Genomic DNA, 27,450 nt, shown 5'->3' with positions numbered 1-27,450 from the left:
ATTTAGTCATCACCCCAATATTGGCAATTCTGTGAGTGCTGAGAACCTGCAACACAGGGTGCTTCTCTTTCCGCAGAAGCCGCTCCACCTGCCAAAAACTTCCAGTAATTTTGCTTTTTGTTTCAGATTTCCAGCAAGACTTTTAAAATGTTCAGTTCCTGACACTCAAGGGTAGGACAGCATACGCAACAGCCTTCATTCACATTCAGTGTAAGTTAGCTCGCAGCAGTTATTCACTCTCTCATGACCCATCTATTGAAAATTATGCTCCTTTGTACTTTGTCTACACCAGGTACATGATTAAATTATTAATTCCTTCTCTCAGTCTATTTATGTAAACAATCTTAACAGCTCAATTAAAAACATTTCCCTCAGACAAGAACATGGAATCCCTGGTCTACCTATTCTCAAACCTTCTGAGCAATGAATTAATGTATTCCTAAATAAATAGAACATATTAAAGTCAATTGATCTCTGCCCACACTTAATGCACTATTGCAATTTTAAAATCACTCAAGAAATGCTGGAGGAACTCAGCAGGCCAGTCAGCATCTATGGAAAAGAGTAAATAGTTGACGTTCTGGGCCAAGACCCTTCATTAGGAGTCTCGATGAAGGGTCTCGGCCCAAAATGTTGACTGCTTATTTTTCCCAAAGACGTTTCCTGGCCTGCTAAGTTTCTCCAGCATTTTTTATGTGTTGCTTTGGATTTCCAGCATCTGCAGACTCTCTCGTGTTTAAAATCACTCACGTTTGATGCTGCTCCAAACATTTTCTTTAAAGGAAAATTGGATGCCTCAAAGCACCAGGGCTGCTCCATTTTGATCATGAATAAACAAAGTTGTTGAGTTCAGTTGATGATTGAACCCAAGTTTGAAAAATCTGACTGTTGCAGATACCATTCTATGTTTCTGTGATTTAGTTCCAGGGACAAACAGTAATGAAATCTAAAATAGAACATGGTACTTTTTTATGTCAGCATGATGAAAGAGAAATCAATTTCCCTCCAGGCTGGTACCTGATAATGGCTATTTCACATAATCAGATATAGTGCACCACCCTGGAAATTTGATTAGGTAATTTCAGTGTCATAAGGCATTGTGTGCGGAAGCATAGGATGACATTACTTCCTGAGTGATGCTCCTCTGAGCCTCAGAGAAGTGAAACCACAATAACTGAATGGCTGCCACTCCCAGGGCAATAGGATCCACCCCTACATCAAATGAACAACTAGAAAATCTACAGTTGCTGGAAATCCCAAAACAGAAAAGGCTATCACGTAGCAACTGTGGAGAAGGGAACGAGATTAATATTTAGGATCAGAAACCTTCAGATTTTTAAAAAGGTATTAATAAAATTGCAGAGAATATAGAAAAAAAGATGGGTGAGACAAAATCTATGCCTGTTTGAGCAAGGTAGTCAGGACAAGTATTCTATTCTGTTACATGTCCGGTGTGATGGGTGCGTCTGTTAATTCTACTAATAGAATACATTGCTAAATATATAACACACTGCAGTCTCTACCGACATCTAAAAAGTCTTTTTACCTGCATTTTTCTCTCTCCGTTAGTATAGCCTGAGCTGCTGAACACATGCCACAGACCTGCTATTAACATCACACCAAAGCATGACCATCCTCTAAATGCCCACGTCATCCTATCTCACTGAACCGTACTCTCTCTCTATCCTCACTCTTACCCCCTCTAACTATCCATCCCTCCCACCACCCTCGTTGTAACTTAAAACTTATTTTAAACAGCAAGTCTCCCTTTCAACTGTCCTCTCAGCCCTGACAGTATCATTTAAATGATATGGGTATCATTATTGTTATATTGAATTTAAATCAATTCTTGATTTTATTCATCCGTATGTTCTGTTAAGGGAAAAACAGTATCAAACAACAGTTTATCATAGTGCAGTGAATTCATAATAACGTGCCTTTTAATCACTACACATCTAGATTCTGAAATAGAACATTAACTTACTAGTCAAGGGATTAAGTATGTCAAATGACCTTGTGACTTTTGGCAAAATACATCAGCCAACATAAAAAGATGACTTGTTTTTTCTGCTTGTTGCCTAAGTCAGGTTTTGTAAGTTTTTGTAAGTTTTGTGTTACACTCTGTAAATCTTGTTTTTTTTTTCTGAATAAAAATATTGTTCAAAAAGGTTTTGTAAGTTTTATTAAAAAGGTTTTGGTTAATTGCTGAAGCTATTCCAAATCTACAGAATTTTCAGAACTCAGTCTGTTGCCTGTGGATCCATGAATCTACTGGGCCAGATGCTTGTCCTGGGGTTGGAGGAGTGTCGGTCTGTGTGCTTGTTTTCCTATAAAGGTCTTGCGCCCAAAAACTTTTTTTTGCTTCTTTTTCCCCCTACACAAGCCGTTGACCTGCTGAGTGCTTTCAGCATTTTCCGCCTTCATTTCTTATTTCACAGTGCTGTACTGGAGATTACGACTCCCCATCACTGCCCCATTTCCACCCCGCCCCGCTGTAACCATTTAGCTCCTGTGCTCCTCTCACTGCTCCCATCAGGTAGAAGGTGCAAGAGCCTCAGGACTTGCACCACCAGGTTCAAGAATAGTTACAACCCCTCAATCATCAGGCTCTTGAACAAAAGGGGAAAACTACACTTACTTGCCCCATCATTGAAATATTTCCACAATCAGTTATCTCGCTTTTAAAAGGACTCTCTCATTATCTCATGTTCTCGTTATTTATCACTTCTGTCAAAAAGTCATTTCAGGTTGTGCCACGTAACAGTTACTGATTCTCTCGCTCACCCCCACAGAAGCTGCCCCATCTACTGATCATTATAAGAATTCTTTAATTTTAGATCAATAAGAATATTGACCCTCACTGTTTCCTATACTCCAGTGTCCTTGTTCGTCACCCAGTTACATCTCTCTCACCCAGGTCAGTTGGGATTCACAGGCCTTCAACACCTTCTCCTACACAGCAGCAACAGCAGCTCCACTGCCCAGCCTGCCTTGGTCTCCATCCTATCACAGACATCCCCTTTCTTCTCTCCACCTCTTCTTTCTCTGCAACTTAAAATGAACTTATTTACTCACTGTTCTAGTTCAAGTCAAGTCAAGTCGCTTTTATTGTAATTTCAACCACAACCGCCAGTACAGTACACAGTAAAAATGAAACAACGTTCCTCCAGGACCCTGGTGCTACGTGAAACGACACAAGACTACATTAGACTTCAGACCTACATGGAACGACATAAAGCGCACAAAACAGTGCAAGACAGTACAATAATTAATAAGACAACAGGCACAGTAAAGGGAAAATTACAATATAATAATAAATGATGTAAATGTAAACATCAACCTTAGTATCATCAACCTTTCTATCAAGAGAAATAATCTGATTATCTCCAGCAATTCTTATTCGTGTTCTTAAAACCTGTGGTCTTTGCTTTACTAACCTAGAATGTTTTCACAGAGACAAAGTTCAATGAGCTCCAATGCAATCTAAATTACATCTTGCAGTTAAGATAAAATGCTTTACATCATTGTGATAAAGGTTAACTATAAAATTCTATACATTTCTTGAGTCTCAGAATTGCACCGTAATATTCAGAAATACCACGCTACATGCTGAATTTAGAGTAGTGTTTGATTTAAGAACTTTACATTCATCAGTGATTCATAATATCTAACTCCGGCACACACAAGGACAGATTATAGATCTGTATTACAAATTAATCTGATATATTGATTACACATCAAATCCCCAATGCCATCTGAATGTTCAGCTATGCAGCATTGAGGAAAAGATGAGATACAGCAGCACATCTATGATTTGTTAACTACGTTTTATTAGTACTTCAACACAACTACATCCAACAGATCAGCTGACTCTTGACGCACACATATTGGTACAATTACATAAAGCCAAAGTCACACGTATGCCAATTCACCACTTGTGCAATGTCTTTATTCAAATCACTCCCACACTCAAGTATTTTCAATGCAGCCCTGCAATTCAAAAATTCACTTTGGAAGTACACAAAACACGGAAGCAATTATGGCTGTGAAGGAAAATAACCATGCACGTTCAGCAGCATGTGTGAAGACAGCAATCATCTTCAGATTTTAAAATCGAGAGATGAGAGTTTTCAAATGTAAAGAAAGTGAGAAAGGAAAAAACAAAACACAATTTGATAAATTGCATTTGTGCAATATGATAAATCACGTTATAAAATGATGAGCATGGAAACAGAACGTGCACATTTCCAGTAGGTTTACTATTCAAAACTGTTGAACTTGATGTTGAATCCAGAAAGCTGTGATGTATTGGATAGACCTCAGAAATCATGGAAATTTATGGCAGACACAGGTCAATCAGCCTACAGTGTCCACACCAACCAAAAATGATGTCCGTATCCAGCTTCTGTACCACTGACCTACAGGATAAGGGTCATCCAGGGATCTTCAGTCAGCGGGCTCCATAGTCCAGCACTCACAGTGAGTAACTTCAGCTCCCCTCTTATCTTCCTCTGCTGTCTGTTAACGCTGCTGGCATTTACGGCAGCAATAAAGGTCCCCCGTATCCGGCGGCATGCAATTCCCGGGTGGAGACTCGGGAATACCGTCGCACTCAGGTGCAGAAGAATTCTTCCTTGCTGTTTCCGTAACAGTTTTGATTTACTGGTCAGGATTGTTAGCCCTGAGCTGAACCCCCAAACCTGGAGGACCAGCGAACCACTCTTAGTCTGGTCTTTACTCTTTGACCTGTTTGGTTTTGGTGACCGTACCAAAGCATAAGGCCCTGACTCCTGCCAACACAGCTCTCTGGGTCATTGAGGCACGCAAGCCTCCAAACCTCAAGATAAGGTTGTTCTCTCTTGGAGGCCTCTCTGATCCTTTTACTAAACTATTTAAACCTATGCTCCTTACTCACTGACCTCTCTACAAAGGGCCATAGGCCCACTTATTACACTTATCATTAACGTCTCTTAATTTTAATACAAGTTGAAACTTCCTCTGTTCTGATATAAACCCCAGAGGCAGTCTTAATCCATAACTGAAGATCTAACAAAGTTCCCATGGATCTCTGCAACCTCTCTAGTGCTACCACATCCTTCACTTGATGTGGTGACCGGAAGTGGCCAGACTTAACATCTGAACTAAAGTGTTTCACAGTCATTTATATTGGTATTTTTCCAAATAAAAGAGACTACTTTTGGAATACCAAACTTGTAAAGAGTGCAGATAACCACTGGTCCACCTTTAAAGGATTTTGGGATCTTGGATGGCAAAGCAGTTTTTTTTTGGGGGGGTCGGGAGAGAAGGTCAGAAAGGCAGGAGATACATTTCCCAATGATTGGGAACACCAGGCTTGGTAATGCTGCTAACTGGGCAAAACAGAGCTTCCCAGAAAGAATTGTCCCCTCAGAATACACGGCAGGACAGGAAGGGAAATTGTAAAGACTGGAAACTATCTGGATGAGAATGAGGGGAACCTTATCCCAGCTGTGGACAGACCTTGTTAGCTATTAAGTAAGGGAGTAATTAAAAGATATAATCCATCAGATGCATTTCTGTGGGAGCTCAAAAACAGGGGCAAAGGAATGGACTTGCAGAAAGTGGAGGGTTGGAAGTGTAGACAGGAAAAGTTGTAGGAGCCAATGGGTTTGTAGAAGATACTGGCCACTAATCAGTCCTTTGGAATACAAGAGAAAGGAGGAGTCAGATGAAAGATGCAAAGGTCAGGGAAGGGTGGAAACGGGCGAAGGAAATTCCCCAGTATAAGCAACAGGAAATGAAAATTTGAAAGCGGGCAGGGCACTAGAATCAGGCTGAAGCCAAGAGCGACTGTCACTGACCTCATCTCCAGAAACCCCCCTTCACAACCTCCATCCTACCTATGCACACAGTCTCCACCACCAGCTTCTTAGGGTCCACAGGTAATCCATCACCTGTCTATCTTGCCCAACTCTGTGTTATTTCAGATTTCTAATATTTTTCTAGAATTTTTTGCCCCACCCTCTTTCAACACATTTAAGGGATTCTGGTATTTACAGATACTGGTCTCGAGTCCAAAAGCAGGGGAGTTACCTTGAACATCTATCACACATTGTTCAGCTACAACTAGAATGTTGCATCCAATTTTGATCACCTAACTTTTGGGAGTAACTCTGAACGTGAACTCCCAGAGGGGGATTCAGAAAACATTTACTACATTCGTTTCAGAGATAAATATCACATTGACAGACAGGCCTCCAACCCCAATGCAGGCCACCTCTGGGCCTTCAGACTGTGACGGGGTCCAGAATTGACCCTATGAACTGTGCTGCTATTAAGAGAGAGGGAGGCATCCAACACAATGAGAGAGACAGAGACAGAGACTGCTCGAAAGATTGATGTTACGGTTTCTCTACAAGCTTGTTTACCTTTCCACAAGGACACTTGCCTGCTTGTAAAACTCTTACAGAGAGAGGAGGGCGAAGCAGGTTGATGGACAGCGGGTGTCCAGCATGTGGGGATAAATACCAGGTCCACTGACCCAGACACACACGGTTTCGGATGCTAGATGAGCTTTGTTGTGCCCACAGGAAGGTGGGTTTTGGAGGATCGATCGGGAGAATCGATCAGTGGTTCTCGCAGTGTGAAAAGCCGTGACCAGTGGGGAGTTATTTGCGTATCCAACATTTGCCTAGGTTGATAATTCCACCACAGAACAACGGTTGCCTTTGGTCACAGTCGGTGATTTTAAAAAGGATTTCAGAGGACAACGGGAAGATCGACAGCACCAGCTCACCTAAAGACCTACACACCTCTCTCTCTCCAACTCAACTCAATACCACAAACCGAACTGAACTTTCTTCATCGTAAGACTGTATCCATTTACCCCTAGACTTGAAAAGCTTGGTTTATATATATATATATATATAAAATCATTGCTAACCTGTTTGATATATCTCCATTTATATTACTGTACTGCATAGTTACTAATAAACACTATTAGTTAACAGTAATACCAGACTCCACAGAGTTTTCCATTTCTGCTGGTTCTTTAACCGGTCACGGGGTACATGACAAGATTGGGGCCTGCGTCCAGGATATGAAGAAATTGGTTGGGGGGCTTGTTTGAATTGATTGGGGTCAATCCCTTTTGATTTGGTTGTGTGGAAAAACAGCAGAAATGGATGTTGAGAGTTTTCTGGCAATGCCAGATCCTGCGGGTTTAAAGAAAGGCAAAAAGGATGAGTTGTGAGAAGTTGTTGATGCATTGGAACTTAAGGCAAAGAAGGGTATGACAAAGCTGGAACTCCGAAGGATAATAGTCGAGCACTATATTTCTATGAAGCAATTTAGTGAGGAGGCGTTAAAGACGTTTCCGTTAGGTAAAGAGGAGCTCCAGTTGCAAATGGAACAAAATGAAGCTGGAGAGACTTAAAATAGAGAGAGAAGAGGCAGAAAGAGAGAGAAATGGCAGCGACAGGATCAAGCGCCCGGTAGTGGTGATGAAGGAAAGGTGCTATACTTAAGGCTTATGAGTTGATTCCGGAGGCGTATCAACAAAAGTTCAGAGATTTGAGGAAGCATTGGAACCAAACGTTTGTGGAGTTTGCCCATGAGAAATGTGCGTACTTTGATCGTTGGTGCGCTTTGGAAGAGGCGGGTGAGGATGTTGGCAAATTGAAGGAGTTGATATTGATTGAAGAATTTAAAAATTGTGTCCCTGACAACATAAGGACATACCTGAATAAGAGGCTAAGACCCTGTCAGAATCTGCTAACTTAGCAGACAAGTATGCTTTAACCCACAAGGTAAAGTTTTTCCTGAGCAAGAGCTATCAAAGGGTAACAGGGATAACAGAGATAGCCCACCGGCTAAGCCAGAAAATAAACCGGGGACTAGCGAAAAAGGTAAGGAGGAAGAGAAGCAGTTGGGAGGAAAGTTCCCCAGTTTAACGTGTTTCCGTTGTGGGAAGCCCGGTCACATGGCGTCCAGGTGTTTCACTCAAAAAAGAGATAATAGGGAAAAGGAAAGGCGACAACCCCAACTGCTTGTGTCCAGCCGGTTTAAATACCACTGGAGAACGAGGGGTCAGATCGAGTTCAAGAAGGACTCGAGAGATTTATTTCAAATGGGTTTGTGTCCGTAAAGGAGGGGCCAACCCCGGCTCCAGTGAGAATCTGGAGGGATACAGGAACTTTTCAGTCACTAATATTAAAGAGTGTTTTGGAGTTCGGTGCTGAGATGGAGACTGGAGAGGTGAATATTATTAAAGGTACTGGAAAGGGGACTGAGGCCGTGTCTTTGCATAAAATAGTTCTGAAATGCAACTTGGTATCTGGACCAGTCAAAATAGGGGTACGTTCCAAACTACCGATAGACAATGTTGATGTCTTACTCGGTAATGACCTTGCAGGTGGAGATGTTTATCCAGCAGTTCAGCTAACGAACAAGCCTGCTGCTGCTGAGGACCTGCCCATAGATTTTGAAGTGTATCCTGCCGGCACAGTAACCAGGAGCATGTTGAAAAAGATTGCTGATGCCAATGTCGATTTATCCGAGACTTTCCTACTATCCCTATATCAACTGGACTTAGAGGGTAGTAAGGCTGAGGAGAGTAAGGAGGATGAGAAAGACTTGTCTTTATCGAGGAAAGAAATTATGGAGGAACAGAATAAAGATCCTGAAATTGTGGCTTTAAAAGAGACAGCTCTGAGGATGAAATTCAGAATGAGTCAGTGGGATATTACCTTAAAGATGGGTTGTTGATGAGGAAGTGGAGACCTGCTACGGTTCCAGCAAAGGAGGATTGGGCTACTGTGCAGCAAGTAGTGGTTCCAAAGGTTTACAGGGCTTAAATTTTAAACCTGGCTCACAAGATACCTTTAGGTGGACACTTTGGAGTAAAGACGACAGTGCACAGGATTATGAGGGAGTTTTATTGGCTTAACATGAGGAAAGATATTGTCAATTATTGCAGAGGGTGTCATACGTGCCAGGTGGTGGGAAAGCCTAATCAGGCCATCCCAAAGGCACCACTTCGGCCGATACCTGCTTTCGGTGAACCATTTTCCCGGGTAATAGTGGACTGTGTGGGTTCATTACCAAAGACTGCAGCTGGTCATCAGTATGTGGACTGTGTGCCTGCCCAGAGAACACAACTGAAGGAGTTAATTAACTGGCATAAAGATTTATTTCCAGATGTCCCGAGACAGTGTACCGTTGCAGTACATGTCGTTGTAAATCCAGGCCAGCCTATTAAACAACATCCTTACAAAATGAACTTGGAGAAAAGCAAGTTGGTTGAAAAAGAAATTGGCTACATGCTAGCAGCTGGCATCATCAGGTGATCTACCTCAGACTGGGCGGCACCCTGCGTTCTTGTGCCTAAACCGGACGGTAGCATGAGATTCTGTACCAACTACAGGAAAATAAATGCAATAACCAAGACAGATGCTTACCCTATCCTGAGGGTGGATGATTGTATTGATAAGGTGGGAAAGGCTAAGTATCTCACAAAAATGGACTTGCTGAAAGGATATTGGTGTGTTCCTTTGACTGAAAGGGCTAGAGAAATCTCAGCGTTTGTCACACCTTCAGGGCTGTATGAATATAATGTTTTACCCTTCGGGATGAAAATTGCCCCGGGTACATTTCAAAAAATGATTGATTCGGTGATTAGAGGTCTAGAAAACACAGGGGCTTATATCGATGATTTAGTGGTCTGGAATGACACGTGGGAAGAGCATATTGTGGTGGTAGAGAAACTGTTTAAACGGCTGTCCAAGGCAAATCTCACTGTAAACCTTGCTATAAGTGAATTTGGCCACGCCACTGACACGTATCTTGGATATGTGATAGGCCAGGGCCAACTGGCTCCTGTACAAGCCAAGGTCCAAGCTATTGCTGAGGTTCCTGTTCCAACTGGCAAGAAAGCTTTGAGAAAGTTTTTGGGAATGGTTGGGTATTACCGAAAGTTTTGTAAAAGCTTTGCGGGTATCACTCTTCCCCTAACAAAACTCCTGGGGAAGAGTGAAAGATTTGTGTGGAATGAACTTTGCCAGGAGGTGTTTGAACATCTATAACTATATCATCCAGTGCTCAAAGCACCTGATTTTTCAAAACCATTCCGTATGACAACAGACGCTAGTGACGAGGCTGCTGGGGCAGTGTTGTTACAAAAAGGTGTGGATGATATTGAACACCCAGAGGCTTATTTCTCTAAGAAATTTAATGTGCACCAGAAAAATTATACCACTGTGGAAAAGGAGTTGCTATCACTTATTCTGGCTTTACAACATTTCGAAGTTTATATTTGTCCCACCCAGAAGCCACTGGTAGTTTACACAGATCATAATCTGTTGGTATTTCTGACTAATATGAATAAGAACGGAATGTTATTGAACTGGAATCTGATATTGCAAGAATACGACCTAAAAATAAGACATGTAAAAGGTCCTGACAACATTATAGCTGATAGTTTATCTAGATGTCAAGTTCGAAATTGTACACTTTCTGTTCTGTTATCTGATGATTATATATCTATGGCTTCAAGCCCTGTAATGTACACAAACTAAAAATTTTTTTTCCCCTTTTTCTTAAAATGAGAGAGACAGAGACAGAGACTGCTCGAAAGATTGATGTTATGGTTTCTCTACAAGCTTGTTTACCTTCCCACAAGGACACTTGCCCGCTTGTAAAACTCTTACAGAGAGAGGAGGGCGGAGCAGGTTGATGGACAGCGGGTGACCAGCATGCGGGGATAAATACCAGGTCCGCTGGACCCAGACACACATGGTTTCGGACACTAGATGAGCTTTGTTGTGCCCACAGGAAAGTGGGTTTTGGAGGATCGATCGGGAGAATCGATCAGTGGCTCTCGCAGTGTGAAAAGCCGTGACCGGTGGGGAGTTATTTGCGTGTCCAACATTTGCCTAGGTTGATAATTCCACCACAGAACAACGGTCGCCTTTGGTCACAGTCGGTGACTTTAAAAAGGATTTCAGAGGACAACGGGAAGATCGACAGCACCAGCTCACCTGAAGACCTACACACCTCTCTCTCTCTCCCCAACTCAATATCACAAACCGAACTGAACTTTCTTCATCGTAAGACTGTATCCATTTACCCCTAGACTTGAAAAGCTTGGTTTTTCTATTTCCACACATATATATCTATAATGATTGCTAATCTGTTTGATATAACTGCATTTATATTATTGTACTTCGTAGTTACTAATAAACACTATTAGTTAACAGTAATACCAGACTCCAAAGAGTTTTCCATTTCTGCTGGTTTTTTAACCCATCACGGGGTACGTGACAAGACCTTAGCCCCAAACTCTCAGATACTGACCCCCTAACCTTCAGTCCCCGAGCCAGATTTGCAGACAGTGGGCCTCTGACCTAGAGGCTTCAACCTTCAGGCCTTTATCTCCAGGCTCTCCAACTTTGGTCTTCAAACTTGTGGGCTGCTACTTCCAGACTCACTGAGGTGTGCGTAGGTGGGAAAAGAACGTACTACTGCTTGTGTTATTCCGCTGAACACTGTGAGCATGCTCTGTTGGCACCTGAATGTGCGACAACACTTACGAGCTGCCCCAAGAACTTGGGTGTGCTGTTTGTTAACACAAGTGATACATGTCTCCATATGTTTCGATCTAGATGTGGAAAAAAGTAAATATGAATCTGAATCACTGTCAATTGTAAGACTCAACATAAGAAATAGGAGCAAGAGTAGGCCATCTGGCCCGACAAGTCTGCGCCACCATTCAATAAGATAATGGCTGATCTGTCCACAGACTCATCTCTACCTACCTGCCTTTTCTCCACAGCCTTTAATTTCCTTACTATGCAAACATCTTTCCAACTTGTCTTAAGTATATTCACTGAGGTAGCCTCCACTGCTTCATTGGGCAGGGAATTCCACAGATTCACCACTCTCTGGGAAAAGCAGCTCCTCATTTCCATCCTAAACCTACTCCCCTGAATATTGAGGCCATGTCCCCTAGTTCTAGTAGGGGACAAGGTTGACTGAACAAAGGGATCTTGAGGTCTAACCCCACAGCTTCCTAAAAATGGCTGCCCAGATTGATATGGTGGTTAAAAAAAAGACATGCTTGTCTTTATTAGTCGAGGAACTGAGTTCAAAAGGTGGGAAGATACTTTGCAGATTTATAAAGCCCTAGTTAGGCTGCATCTGTGGTACCACATAAAGTTCTGCTCACCCATTATTCCAGGGTTTCCCCAACGTTTTTAATGCCATGGACCATTAAGCAAGGGATCCATGGACCCCAGGTTGGGAATCCCTGCATTCTGGGAAGGATATTGAAGCTTAGGAAATGGTGCAGAAGATGTATAACAGCGTGCTGCACGGAGTAGAGACCATGGGTCGTTTTCTCTGGAGTAGCAGAGGCTGAGGAGAGATTTATAAAAGATTACGAGAGGCGTAGATAGAGTAGACAGCCAGCATCTCTTCCCCAGGGTTGAGATGCTTGCACTTAAAGTGGAGAGGGGCAAGTTCAAAGGAGACACTCAGAGCAAGTTTGTTCTCTTGTAAATGCAGAGTGGTGGGTACCCCAGGAATGATCTGCCTGGGGTGGTGGAAGAGGCATATATAATCCGAGCACTCAACAAGCTCTCAGACAGACACACAGAAGTACAAGAAATGAAAGGATATGGACATTTCGTAGGCAGGAGGGATTAGTTCAGTTGGAATTTTGATTGCTAATATCATTAGTACAGCCTAAGGACCTGATCCTAGGCTGTACTGTTCTATGAGAAGGTTAGACTAGAGAAACTGATGTTTCTCTTGTAGCATAGAACTTTAGAGACTTGAAAATGTACAAGACCCTGACTGGTTTTGATTGGACCTGTTTAATGACTCATTCAAAGGCAACGATGTATCGGCTTAAAAATATTGTCTTCGATAAGACACACGACTATCAGAATTGATCAGTACTTCAACATCAGACTTCCAAACAAGAAAAAGGCTCGAGAGTTAAAACTGTAGGAATACAGAAAATGAAAAGGACAGGATGCACCCTCACTGGCTCTCCTCTCAGCCTTGGATCATCTGGACAATAGTAATACCAACGTCAAGCTGCTGTTTATTGATTACAGCACAGTTTTCAACACAATTGTTCTAATCAACAAGCTCCAAAATCTGGGCCTCTGTACCCACCCCCACCCGCAACTGGATCAATGTCAACATCTCCGAGGATCTATCCTGAGCCCAACATATTGACGCAACTACAAATTAGGCATAACAGCAGCTACATTTTATTAGGAGCTTGAGGGGAATTGGTACTACACCAAGAACACTCGCAAATTTCTACAGTGGGGAGCATTCTAACTGGTTGCATCACCGTCCAGTACGGCGGGGCTACTGCAGAGGATCACAAAAAAAGCTGCAGAAAGTTGTAATCTCAGCCAGCTCCATCATGGGCACTAGCCTCTCCAGCACCTTCAAAAGGCGATGCCTCAACAGGGCATCACCCATCATTAAGGACTCCATCACCCAGGACATGCCCTCTTCTCACTGCTACCATCAAGGCAGTGGCACAGGAGCCTGAAGACACCCACTCAACATTTCAGGAACAGCTTCTTCCCCTCCACCATTAAATTTCGGAATGGACAACGAACAGTGAACCTACGACGACTATCGCTGTATTCTTCTTTCTTTTCCTCTCTTTTTAAACTGTTTATTTTATCTTTTAAAAAATATACTTCTTATTGTACTTATCATTAAGTGTTGCAAGTAATGCAGCTGCAAAACAACAAATTTCATGATATATGCAGTGATTCTAAATCTGACCCTGATTCTCACTGACTCAATGTGTCAGAACAATTAGCAGCATCTCCAACTCTTTAAAAGGCAAGAACTGCAAGATTGCTGGCAAGTAAAAAGGAGGAACTAGCAGTGTTCAGGAGGACAAAGAATGGACATTGGAAATATAGTGTTCTCTGTTTCACTGAGTCATGGTTACACGAGCAAATCCTGGATTCCAATGCTACTGTGAATGGGGTTTTAATGCGACGAGCAGACAAAGTTGACCTACTGTCCAGTAAGAGGAAGAGAGTTGGCTTGCTGTGCTTGTGATGGTGTAATCCCGGTCACATTTCTGAGACAGAACAAATCTGCAGTCCGGGCATCGAACTGCTTGCTGTGAGCTTGCGTCCGTTTTATCTACCGCATCAATTCAGCCACGCCACATTGTTTGTTGTCTACATTCTGCCTTCCCAACACAGTCCTGATGCTGTGTGTGACGTCATACACACTACCATTCTGAGACTCCAGGCTCAACTCCCCAATGCATTCACTGCAGTATCGGGAGACTTCAACCAGGTTTCTCCCTCGACAACCCTACCCACCTTCCAACAGTTTGTCAAGTGTCACACAAGGGAAAATAAAACAGTGGATCTCCTGCAGGCAAATGTTAAGGATGCATACAGCTCCACGGCTCCCCCCCCCCACTCGGAAGATCAGATCAGATCACAACCTGGTTCACCTCATGCCCTTGTACAAGCCCAAAGCACAGCAACAGTTAGCTACCACCAATATAGTAAAGAAATAGTCTCCAGAGGCTATCGAGGCCTTGAATGGCTGCTTTGAGGTAGCTGACGGGTATGTGCTTTGTGAACCACATGGGGAGGACATTAATGGACTTACTGATTGCCTCACTGGCTCTTCGACTTCTGTGTGGACTCTGTAATGCCATCGGGGACCGTTTACTGCTTCCCGAACAACAAACCATGGGTCACCAGTGATCTGGAGGCTCTTCTCAACCACAAAAAAGAAAGCCTTTAGATCAGGAGACAGGGAGGAATTGGAACATGTGCAAAGGGAGCTATAGGAGAAGATCAAGGAGGTTAAAGAGGAATGCGGGAGAGAGCTGGAGAACAGGCTTGGGCAGAGTAAAACAGGAAGTGTGGAGAGGCATGAAGAACATCACTGGCTTCAATCAGCTTAGCTGTAGAGTCTCGAAATGCAGCCGTGAATGAGCGAATACGTTAAAGCAATTCTTCAATAAGTTTGACAATTACCCTCCTGTTCACAGCCCCTCCAATGGTCCCACAGCATCAATGCTTCCTCTCCTCCCGTTCAACATGTGGATGAACAACACAAGCTACCACTGTCCACACCCCTCCTTCACTGCATTTACCATCCACACCTCCACATAACAACTGCTACCATCCCGATCTTCACCTCCCCAGGCCCCACCTTCCACTAACTCCCCAGTCGTCATGGACTCACCTTCGCCACTGAGCGGGTGAGAAGGGCTCCGGGGAAACTCAGACGTGGCAAAGTATTGGGACTGGATGGTGTGAACCCCAGGGTCCTGGAGGAGTGTGCTGAGCAGCTGAATGGAGTTCTCCGTTGTATTTTCAGTCCGAGCGACAGTACCCAAGAAGGGCTAACCAAAAGTCTTGAATGACTACCACCTCACGCATCACGAAGACCCTAGAGAGGCTGGTCCTGGCTTACCTCCGACCCCTGGTCAGATCAGCCCTCAACTCCCTGCAGTTTGCCTACCAGGAGCACGTTGGAGTTGGCGATGTTGTCATTTACCTGCTGAACAGAGCCAATTACCATTTGGATAAGCAGGGCAGCACTGTGAGGATCATGCCTTCAATACCATATAGCCCTTATTGCTGGGGGAATACCTCCGTTCAATGCAGGTTAGCACTTCCATTGTATCCTGGATAATGGACTACCTGGCCAGCAGACCACAGCTTGTGCAGCTTCAGAGCTGTGTCAGACATGGCTACAGGCAGCACTGGAGATCCCTTCCTGATCAGCTTGTAACCCTCAGACTTTAGATACAGTTTTGTGTCATGTCATCTGCAGAAATTCTCTGATGACTCAGCAATAGTAGGTGTATAAAGGGAGGACGGGAGGATGAATACAGGCCCTGGTGAAGGACTTTGTCAAATGATGCAAGCTGAATCATCTGCAGCTCAACAATAGTAAGACAAAGGAGATGGTGGTGGACTATAGGAAGACTAAGCCTGCATTGCTCCCTGTTACTATTGATGGTGAGGATGTGGATGTTGGCATCAACACAGGTGATGCCAACAGGCTCAATAAGCTGATTAGAAAGTTTGGCTCTGCTACAGAAGTCAATCTGCACACATTGGAGGCAGTGGTAGAACAAAGGACAATCCTAGCAATTCTGGACAGTGTTTCTCACTCTCTGCATTGCCACCTCGGCTGAACAGAGGAGCACTTTTAGTAATAGACTAAGACAACGGTGGTGCTCCAAAGAGTGCTATATGAAATCATTCTTACCCTCGGCCATTAGGTTCTATAATGAGCCAATCTATAGCCGGGGAACTCCTGTTAGACTGTTTGTGGTAACTTACCTTTTATTCTTTCTACTTCTCCAATAATATTGGTATATCTATGTACTTGTAATGCTACTGTGACACTATTTCCTTTTCATTTCAAAAGATCACCAGGAACCATATTCATGACCACCGCATAAACTTCCTCTCCTCATTTCTAGAATGTACTTCCACTCCTCTATTTCTCAACCATATCCGTTCTGGGAAGGCCACCTTTAACTAGGACTTCTGAGAAATTCCTGCTTCCTCAACTAAGGAGTCCCCTTCACCAAGGGATGACAGGAGTCTTCACCATACTTCAGCACTTTCTCCCTTCTAAACCTATGATAACATATTCAATGGACTATCTTCTGAACCTTCAATGTAATGTCACCAGCATATATATTATTATTCTCCCTTTTAGTAATCTAGAGCAACACCTGTGGGACGATGTGATTGATATAGATAGATAGATAGATACTTTATTCATCCCCATGGGGAAATTCAACATTTTTTCCAATGTCCCATACACTTGTTGTAGCAAAACTAATTACATACATACTTAACTCAGTAAAAATATGATATGCATCCAAATCACTCTCTCAAAAAGCATTAATAATAGCTTTTAAAAAGTTCTTAAGTAGTTTACTTAAATACATTAAATACAATCAACCCCGGCACTTTAACATATCTTACTCCTGGCGGTTGAATTGTAAAGCCTAATGGCATTGGGGAGTATTGACCTCTTCATCCTGTCTGAGGAGCATTGCATCGATAGTAACCTGCCGCTGAAACTGCTTCTCTGTCTCTGGATGGTGCTATGTAGAGGATGTTCAGGGTTTTCCATAATTGACCGTAGCCTACTCAGCGCCCTTCGCTCAGCTACCGATGTTATACTCTCCAGTACTTTGCCCACGACAGAGCCCGCCTTCCTTACCAGCTTATTAAGACGTGAGGCGTCCCTCTTCTTAATGCTGCCTCCCCAACACGCCACCACAAAGAAGAGGGTGCTCTCCACAACTGACCTATAGAACATCTTCAGCATCTCACTACAGACATTGAATGACGCCAACCTTCTAAGGAAGTACAGTCGACTCTGTGCCTTCCTGCACAAGGCATCTGTGTTGGCAGTCCAGTCTAGCTTCTCGTCTAACTGTACTCCCAGATACTTGTAGGTCTTAACCTGCTCCACACATTCTCCATTAATAATCACTGGCTCCATATGAGGCCTAGATCTCCTAAAGTCCACCACCATCTCCTTGGTCTTGGTGATATTGAGATGCAGGTAGTTTGAGTTGCACCATATCACAAAGTCCTGTATCAGTTTCCTATACTCCTCCTCCTGTCCATTCCTGACACACCCCACTATGGTGGTGTCGTCAGCGAACTTCTGCACATGGCAGGACTCCGAGTTATATTGGAAGTCCGATGTGTACAGGGTGAACAGGACCGGAGAGAGCACGGTCCCCTGCGGCGCTCCTGTGCTGCTGACCACCGTGTCAGACCTACAGTCTCCCAACCGCACATACTGAGGTCTATCTGTCAAGTAGTCCACTATCCAATCCACCATGTGAGAGTCTACTCCCATCTCCGTTAGTTTGTGCCTTAAGATCTTGGGCTGGATGGTGTTAAAGGCACTAGAGAAGTCCAGGAATGTAATCCTCACAGCACCACTGACCCCATCTAGGTGAGAGAGGGATTTGTGCAGCAAATACGTGATAGCATCCTCCACTCCCACCTTCTCCTTATACGCAAACTGAAGAGGATCCTCCATTTGCAGAGCAGTGCTGGTGAAATTATAAGAGAAACAACACACACACACACTGGAGGAACTCAGCAAGTCAAGTAGCGGTTATGAAGAGGAATTAAAAACTCCACGTTTTGGGCAAAGACCCTTCCTCAGGACTGGATAGCAAAGGGGTAGAAGCCACAATAAGAGGGTGTGGGGAGGGGCAGCAAAATAAGCTGGCAGTTGATAGGTGAGATCAGGTGAGGGGGGAATGAGGTAAGGAGCTGGGAGATGATAGGTGTGTTCAGGTGAAGGGGGAGTGAAGTAAGAAGCTGGGAGGTGATAGGTGGACGAGGCAAAGGGGTGCAGAAGAAGGAATTAAACACGGAAGAAAGGAAAGGAGGCAGTGAACCTGGACCGTGAAAGGAAGGCTCACCTATTACCTGCCCACTTGTACTCTGCCTTCTCGCTGTTGCCTCTGTCCCCTTCCTTTCCAGTCCGGAGGAAGGGCCTCAGCCTGAAACATCGGCTGTTCATTTAGCTTTTTGACCTGCTGAATTCCCAATCGTTTTGTGCGTTTTGCTCAGTATTTCCAGCATCTGTAGAATCTTGTGTTTAGGAGATACAGCACCTACCCCTTTATCATCTCCCTCTCCACTGTGGAGTTCCTGTGCTTCTGGGAGAAACAGCGTTTACTCGTACGCTTCATTTTGTCCATCCAATTCACTGCTGACAAGCTCTCCGCAGCGCTGAGATGAAATGCACACCAGACGACTGTTTAATGGAAACAGTGCCAATCAATTCACATCAGACCACAATCTTCCCTTCACCTGGAACTTTAATTTGCTGCCTTATTCTGACTTTGGCTCCCTGTGCAGTCTCAGAGCTCAACTTGATTTTGAGGATCAGCACCAGGCACAAAATGAATCTTTGGCCAGTGGTTTCCATGTGGCCGTTGAAATTAAAGCCCTGGAGTCCCAGGTTATGCAGTGTGAAACACACAGGTCCAAGCCCCAGTGACACATTCAGGGGGTTGATTCAGTCCCTATCTCAGGTATGTCAGCCTCAGAGCAGGGCCCATTCTTGCTGAGATTTCCCTCATCGTGCTGGTGAAAGATTAATCTCCTCTGGGTCATCCCAGGTCAGACCAACTCCAGGATCCAAAAATATACCACCTTCAAAGGGGCAGCTACAAAGAGCTGGGAGGCAGTCCGGAAGGCGCGTTATTTGAAACCAAATTTAGTTTTTATTTTGAGACGCTTGTCTCTCCGTTACCCCTGATGCCTTTTAGTTTCATTTCTTAAAATAATTTGATTGAATTAAGCGTTTGCAACCTCCCAGGCTTTCAGCAGGCATTAAAAAATTTGATGACTGATTTCACAGAGGGCAGACCTGTGCTTCGAGCTGCATTTAGCCGGGGAGGTTTCAGGGAAGACCTCACCCCTACGGTACACAAGATCCACATTGCTGCACTCCAGAGGACAGGGGGGGCCAGAGAGACAAGCCCCCACCCACATTTTGCCCTGGAGGCAAGAACCTTTCCCCTACCCCAAACTACATCCGAGCTGGCAGCACACACACCTAGTCCAGGTAAGGGCAGGCATTTGGCTTTCTGGGTAGGGGTACAAGACACCAGATCAGGTTGACACTCCCCAGCAAATCCAATACACCTAAGCACACCGCTCTCTTTGCTTTCCCCTTTACGGCACTCTTTCACTTTGCTGTTACCATCAGCACTTCCGATGTTTTTATTTCTTCTGTCTTCCTCCCTCCCACACGTTTCTGTTCATTCCCTACTCACTGCACATCAAAATGTATTTACCTCAACTCTTCCCAGCTCTGAATAAAGATGAATAATCAGATACGTTAATTTTGTTCCTTTTCCCACAGAAGCCAAACAGGCCGGTGTTCTCAGTTTTTATTAAAGAGCAATCAAGGATCTACCTTGAAGTTCCGATACAGGCAGCTGGAAAATAATCTCACCATCAATTTCCAAAACGCCACGACCGTGCAGAATCCCAAGATACTCAACAGAACCGTTCAGCCCCCCCTGCTCCACCATTCAATCCACGACTGATCAGGTCTGAACCTCAGCCCCGCCTTCCAGTTTACACCCCACAATCAGTCCTGCTTTAAATACAGTTGATAATTTGCCTCCAAAGCTCTCCAAGCAACAGAATTAAGAGTCATAGAAAAGTACAGCACAGAAATAGAGCTTTTGGTCCATCTAGTCTGTTCAACCATTTAAACTGCCTATTCCTGTTGACCTGTACTGCAGCCACCACCCTTCGTATCCCTGCTATTCATGTACCGATCTAAACTTCTCATAAGCGTTGAAATCGAGCTGGCAGCACACTCTCACTGCCCTCGAGTGAAATTTCCCCTCACGTTGCCCTTAAACTTTTAACCTTTCACCCTTAACTTCTCACTGTCGTTCCACCCAACCTCAGTGGGAAAAAGCCTGCTTCTATTTACCATCTATACCCTCACAATTTTGTATACCTCTGTCAATTCTCCACCCAAATTTTCCACGTTCCGAGGAATGAAGCCCTAACCTATTCAATCTTTTCTTACCAGTATCAGGTTTAATATCACCGGCACATGGCGTGAAATTTGTTAACTTAGCGGCAGCAGTACAATGATAAATATAGAAAAATATAAAAGTATATTAAATAGTTAAATTAAAAATTGTGCAGAAACTGAAAAAAGTAGTGAGGTAGTGTTCATGGGTTCAATGCCCATTTACAAATCGGATGGCAGAGGGGAAGAAGCTGGAATAACTCAATGTGTCTGAATGTTATAACTCAAGCCCTCTAGACCCAGCAACATTCCGAAGTCCTCATTGAAGAAAATCCTCATCTTAGAGTGAAAAGGGTCTATTCTGAAACTATGTCCCTTGGTTTTAAGATTCCCTCAGAGCACAGTGCACACTCTCACAAATATATATTGTGTGATGCATCGACTCGGCAAAATGTACCCTACTCAATGTACTGAACAGATGTTGTACAGCATGTACCAATATACAGACAGTATGTGTGCAGTCAATACCATACAAAATGTTCAAGGAATTTACATATTTCCTTTTAGAAAAAGTGGTCAAGAATGCTAACACAGGGTACCGAACACAAAGAGGCAGGAGCCTGCGTGCCTACCTGAAGCAGTCGTTGTGCCAGTCTGTATTAAGAGCCTGGAGGTACTGACCATCATAGATGGACCGGCCACATCCCGCACAGCAAGGCAAACAATCCCCTGCAAATCAAGACAGCAATTTAACACACAACATAGCAAGTGAGCAACGTGCCCTTCTCTCGCCCACCGGCAGGCCCGGTGCACGCACGCAACTCAACAACAGAAGGCCTCGGAGGGCAGATGATCCCAATTACAGGCACAAAGACAAAGCACAAAGCGGCCGGATGGTGCCCTGCCAAGGCCATGCGTTCCGCTGCAGCCCGGCAATGCTAAACAAACCCCAGCTCGGGAGGCCAGAGAGCGGTGTACACATCCAGAGCGGGTCAGCGCCACCGTGCCGGCAGCCAGCCGCCGGGAAGGGGCACGGGGGCGGGGGACCGGTGAATGGGATCAAGGGCAACCGAGTCCGGTGGCAGCGGGCAGGGCGATGCCCGCAGCCACTCACCGCCCGTACCCACCCTCTTCCTCTCCCATCCGATCGTCCCTCCAGGTGCAGCACAGCAGCATCAACCACATCCACGCCCGGCAGTCCCGACGCCACTAAATCGGACTTGGTGCAGAGCCGGACACCCAGCCGCTGCTCCACTTTCCGCACTCGCACAGGCGGCGGCGGCGGCGGCCTGGCCGACCGCAGACTGCTCCGGCGACTCGCAAGCGGCTGTCTGGAAACTGCACGGAGCGCCCACAACACGCGAACTCCCGCAGCAGGAGAATTAATCACAGTGCAATCCCAATCATAACAGTGCAGAAACAGCAATGCAACCCCGCAAGCACTCCGAATGCACACTCCCTTGCAGCACTCCAGTATACACTGGCGCATCCACTGCAGCACTCCCGTACACCCCCTGTAATATTATGGATGTAGGCGCTGCATTTTTTCCCCCGGTTGTAGATGCATACTGAATACCCTTGCTGTTACCTTTGAGGTTAGAGTTACCTTCCCTGGATCACATTATAATTACATGGATTTATTTTTTTTATTTTTCAGTAAAAATTGCATTCACGTTACATCTTGGGTACAAGGACATTCCCAGGGAAGTCTGAAAGGTCACGAAAATGAACAATTCATCGCACTCCAACTCCGGTTACGCTACTAAACACTTTGTAATGGGCGGCTTAGGATGGAGTCAATTCGTCGTCAAGTGCAAAGTCTCTTGAAAGATGTTGTCCTTCTAAATCACTTACTTGAAGATATGGTAAATAAAGTTCAGAGCAACATGTTCATCTGCTTCTGCTTATTGCGAATGGACGCCGAAGCCGTTAACTTGATTGCTTACATGTGTTTGTTAGACAAGGTCAAATAAATTAGTGTTTCCAATACAAAACAAGAAAGAAGAGATATAGCAAAAAAAAAGAAAATACTGGAACAACTTAGGTCAGGCATCATTTGTGGAAAATGGAACAGTTAATGGTGTGGGGTGATGGGAGGAATCCTTCATCTGAACTGGTTCTCAAAACTTTGCCCCCCTCCCCCGTTCTGACACAAGTGCCCTGAAACTGTTTCCACAGATGCTGCCTGAACTATGCCTTCTATTTGGTTTTTATTCCAGCAGTTAAGTTTTTTTATTTTCAGTAATTTTTGATTTTCAAGATAGAGAAGATGCTAAAAATCTAACACCAAATCCTAGAAATAGCAGAAAACTATTTGGTGAAGAAAGAACTGTGGAAGATCTTGGTTTGATGATCTTGTGTCCACATTGAAGAAACAGAAGAAAAGCAAAATTTAAGATGCCATAAACAGCAAACATTGAAAATGGTAGAGGCAGGTTCGATTTTGTCATTTAAAAAAAATATTGGATAGGTATATGGACAGGAAAGGAATGGAGGGTTATGGGCTGAGTGCAGGTCGGTGGGACTAGGTGAGAGTAAGTATTCGGCAAGGACTAGAAGGGCCGAGATGGCCTGTTTCCGTGCTGTAATTGTTATATGGTTGATTGACACTAGAGCGAAAGGCAGGAGGGTTTAATTGATGAAAGAAATGATGTTGGAATACTCAGCAGGATCCGTAGAGAGAAATGGAGATAATATTTGTCAGTAATGCTCACTGACCTGATACTTCCTGTTTCTCCCTCATTGCAGATAGTATCAGACAATATTTCCCAGCATTCTCCGTTTTACGTCATCTTTCTGGGAGTCTGCATAAGAGGCTTGATGGTGTTAGAAATAAGAGTGACAAAAGGATAATATTGAAACATCAGCTGGCCCAGGAGAGTTAGAAATGGGAGAAACCGCAGCATCATTTCTAGTTGTTGAATAATATTGAGTCTGGAAGACAAAACTGTGTAAGACGTCAAGGAGAAAAGGATCAGAACAGTGCGAAGTTCAAGTGACTTCAATTAATATTACGCTCGAAAGTGTGTTTGAAATGCTGAGTAAAGGGGTGGGTGTGTAAAGAGGTAAGTGCTGCAATTCCTGTATTTTCATGGAAAGATGCTATGGGAAAGTTAGGGGGTTAGTGGTGATTGAACAGTGCACTTAGTTATTGCAGAGGAAACAGTCTGGAGGGGAGATGAGGCTGTGTTTAATTGCACTGTTACATCAGAGATGCAGGAAATGGTGTGAATGATTGATTGAGTGTTAAAGGTGTTGGGGTGGAATGCGAAAATAGAGGAATACGCAGGAAGAGAAAGCTTAAGAGCGTGGAGGATGCAGGGAATGGAATGGACTGCAGTGGAGGGGATCCATGGCTGAAAGACAGATTGGAAGCACGGTAAAAAACTGTGCCATTGGTAGAACAGATGAGAAATGGAGAGAATGCACTGCAGGCAGTCCTTATAGCAAGTGGTGTTGAAGAGATTGTAGCCAAGAGAGCTGTTGGGGGTCATTGGATTAATTGTAGATGATTATTCTTAGTTCATTTCAGATAAAGGGGAAGAGGTCACAACGTTAAAACTAAAATGTTCAAAGCTGGTGGAAGAGTAGAACTTAACATCAATCCTGATGATTTAACCTGATAAGCATTTACAGTATTTAACTGTTCTGTGTTTAATATTTTAGCAATATTTGAGTAATCTTGTATATATATATTGCTTGATTAAGTATTCTTGTTTGTTTAAATCATTAACAGTTATATGTATAAATATGTGAATTGCAAATGTCATCACACTACGTGCATGCCTCACTTTAAGTAAACTTGTAGTTAAACCCGCATTTTGAACTGCGGTGTTTTCTTTGAATGCGGTTACTGTTTTGAAGTTACAAAACCTAACAATAATTGAGCTCCAAAATACATTAGTGATGGCTTGAGGAACAGAGTTCAAAACAGCTCAAAAATTATGTGATGTAATATTTCCAGCATCCTTAAAGACAATGAGATCCCAAGCCATTACCAATCTCCATAAAATGATTTATTTTCACATTATTTGTATGTTTTGCCCAGTGCCTTAAAACTTCAACACGTTCAAATACACTGGAGGAACTCAGCAGGTAGGGCAGCATCCGTGGAAACGAGCAGTCAACGTTTCGGGCCGAGACCCTTCATCAGGATTGAAGAAGGAGGGGGCAGGGGCCCTATAAAGAAGGAAGGGGAGGGTGGGAAGGAGAAGGCTGGTAGGTGCCAGGTGAAAAACTAATCAGAGGAAAGATCAAGGGGTGGGGGAGGGGAAGCAGGGAGGGGATAGGCAGGAAAGGTGAAGAAGGAATGTAAGGGGAAAGCATTATGGGTAGTAGAAGAAGGCAGAATCATGAGAGAGGTGATAGGCAGCTGGAGGAGGAGGCAGAGTGAAAGTCGGATGGGGGAAGGGGGGGGTGGGAATTACTGGAAGTTGGAGAATCCGATGTTCATACTAAGGGGCTGGAGACTACCCAGACGGTATATGAGGTGTTGCTCCTCCAACCTGAGTTTGGCTTCATCATGGCAGGAGAGGAGGCCATGTATGGACATATCCGAATGGGAATGTGAAGCAGAGTTGAAGTGGGTGGCAACTAGGAGATCCTGTCTGTTGTGGCGGATGGAGCGGAGGTGCTTGACGAAGTGGTTCCCCAATCTGCGTCGGGTCCCACCGATGTAGAGGAGGCCGCACCGGGAGCACCGGATGCAATAGATGACCCCAACAGACACACAAGTGAAGTGTTGCCTCACCTGGAAAGACTGTTTGGGGCCCTGAATGGTGGTAAGAGAGGAGGTGTAGGGACAGGTATAGCACTTAACGCTTGCAGGGATAAGTACCAGGTGGGAGATCTGTGGGGAGGGATGTGTGGACCAGGCAGTCACGGAGGGAACGATCCCTGTGAAAAGTGGGGAGGGGTAGAGAGGGAAAGATGTGCTGGGTGGTGGGATCCTGTTGAAGGTGGCGGAAGTTGCGGAGGATAATATGCTGGATCCGGAGGCTGGTGGGGTGATAAGTGAAGACAATGGGAACACGGTCCCTGTTGTGGTGACGGGAGGATGGGGTGAGGGCCGAAGTGCGGGAAATGGAGGAGATGCGGGTGAGGGCATCATTGATGATGGCAGAAGGGAAACCATGATCCTTAAAGAAAGAGGACATTTGAGATGTCCTGAAAGCCTCATCCTGGGAGCAGATGCGGCGGAGATGGAGGAACTGGGAATAGGGAATAGCATTTTTACATTTGGCAGGGTGGGAAGAGGTATAGTCGAAGTAATGATGAGAGTCAGTGGGTTCATAGAAGATGTCAGTGGACAGACTGTCTCCAGAGATGGAGACCGAGAGATCGAGAAAGGGGAGAGAAGTGTCCGAGAGGGACCAAGTGAATTTGAGGGCTGGGTGAAAGTTAGAGGCAAAGTTGATGAAATTGACGAGCTCAGCATGGGTGCAGGAAGCAGCACCAATGTAGTCGTCAATGTAGCGAAGGAAAAGTTGGGGAGCAGTACCAGTATAGATTTGGAGCATAGACTGTTCCATATAACCTACGAAGAGGCAGGCATAGCTAGGGCCCATGCGAGTGCCCATAGCTACACCCTTGGTCTGAAGAAAGTCTGAGCCAAAAGAGAAGTTATTGAGTGTGAGTACCAGTTCCGCCAACCGGAGGAGTGTGGTGGTGTTGGGGAACTGGTGAGGTCTATTGTCAAGAAAATAGCGGAGGGCTTTGAGGCCTTCTTGATGGGGAATTGAAGTGTATAAGGATTCCACATCCATAGTGAAAATGAAGCGGTCGGGACCGGGGAACTGGAAGTTATTGAAGAGGTGGAGGGCATGGGATGTATCCCGGTTGTAGGTGGGGAGGGACTGAACTATGGGTGACAAAATGGGCTTCCAACACTCATAATATGTGCCATGACTGCACCTGTACCATAACGTGAGGAATCACAGGCAAGCTTCATAGGACGATGTGGATCATAATGTGTGAGTACAGTGTCTGCCGTCACTATTTCCTTTGTCTTTTGGAAAACCACGTGACACTGCTTTGCCCATTGCCATTTCTTCCTGATCTGCACTAATGGGTACAAGGGATGGAGTACAGTCGCCAGGTTTAGAAGAAATATATTATAGTAATTAAGTTCAAGTTAAGTCACTTTTTATTGTCATTTTGACCATAACTGCTGGTACAGTACATAGTAAAAATGAGACAACATTTTTCAGGACCATGGTGCTACATGAAACAATACAAAAACTACACTGAACTACATAAAAACAACACAAAAAACTACACTAGACTATAGACCTACCCAGGACTGCATAAAGTGCACAAAACAGTGCAGGCATTACAATAAATAATAAACAAGACAATAGGGCAGTAGAGGGCAGTAAATTGATGTCAGTTCAGACTCTGGGTATTGAGGAGTCTGATAGCTTGGGGGAAGAAACTGCTACATAGTCTGGTCGTGAGAGCCCGAATGCTTCAGTGCCGTTTCCCAGATGGTGGGAGGGAGAAGAGTTTGTATGAGGGGTGCACAGGGTCCTTCATAATGCTGTTTGCTTTGCGGATGCAGCGTGTGGTGTAAATGTCTGTAACGGCAGGAAGAGAGACCCCAATGATCTTCTCAGCTGACCTCACTATCCGCTGCAGGGTCTTGCAATCCAACATGGTGCAGTTTCGGAACCAGGCAGTGATGGAGCTGCTCAGGATGCTCTCAATACAACCTCTGTAGAATGTAGAACAAATCCTATAAAGGACCACAAGTACGTGATCTACCTCACTGGCTACTTTATCACTGATGGTATAAGGAGCAGGATGGGCTTTGTAAAACGTGAGTATAACATTTTCATTTAACACCATTTTATCCTTGATATGCCTGAGTTACCCAATGCCATCTCTGAACATTACTGTCGC

General features: G+C 44.4%; 1 protein-coding gene across 2 annotated transcripts in view; it reads right to left on the bottom strand.

Moving 5' to 3' along the window:
- Positions 1-22,066, bottom strand: part of limk1a (LIM domain kinase 1a) — a 62,655-nt gene extending 40,589 nt beyond the window's left edge. Inside the window, exons 1-2 of one of the 2 annotated variants that reach the window (XM_073053634.1) lie at positions 21,678-22,066; positions 21,183-21,279 (exon numbers count right to left, since the gene is read on the bottom strand). In XM_073053634.1, coding sequence (XP_072909735.1) covers positions 21,183-21,279; positions 21,678-21,735 — 155 coding nt within the window. In that variant the 5' untranslated portion in view covers positions 21,736-22,066. Of the gene's footprint in view, positions 1-18,665; positions 18,755-21,182; positions 21,280-21,677 lie in introns of those variants that run through there. The other variant, XM_073053636.1, reaches the window with a different exon arrangement.
- Between the last annotated feature and the right edge of the window lie 5,384 nt (positions 22,067-27,450).

The sequence above is a fragment of the Hemitrygon akajei genome, chromosome 8, assembly GCF_048418815.1.
Source record: "Hemitrygon akajei chromosome 8, sHemAka1.3, whole genome shotgun sequence".
Classification (NCBI taxonomy): Eukaryota; Metazoa; Chordata; class Chondrichthyes; order Myliobatiformes; family Dasyatidae; genus Hemitrygon; species Hemitrygon akajei.
Note: the sequence above shows the minus strand (reverse complement) of the source record. Positions and strands in the feature narration are given on the sequence as shown.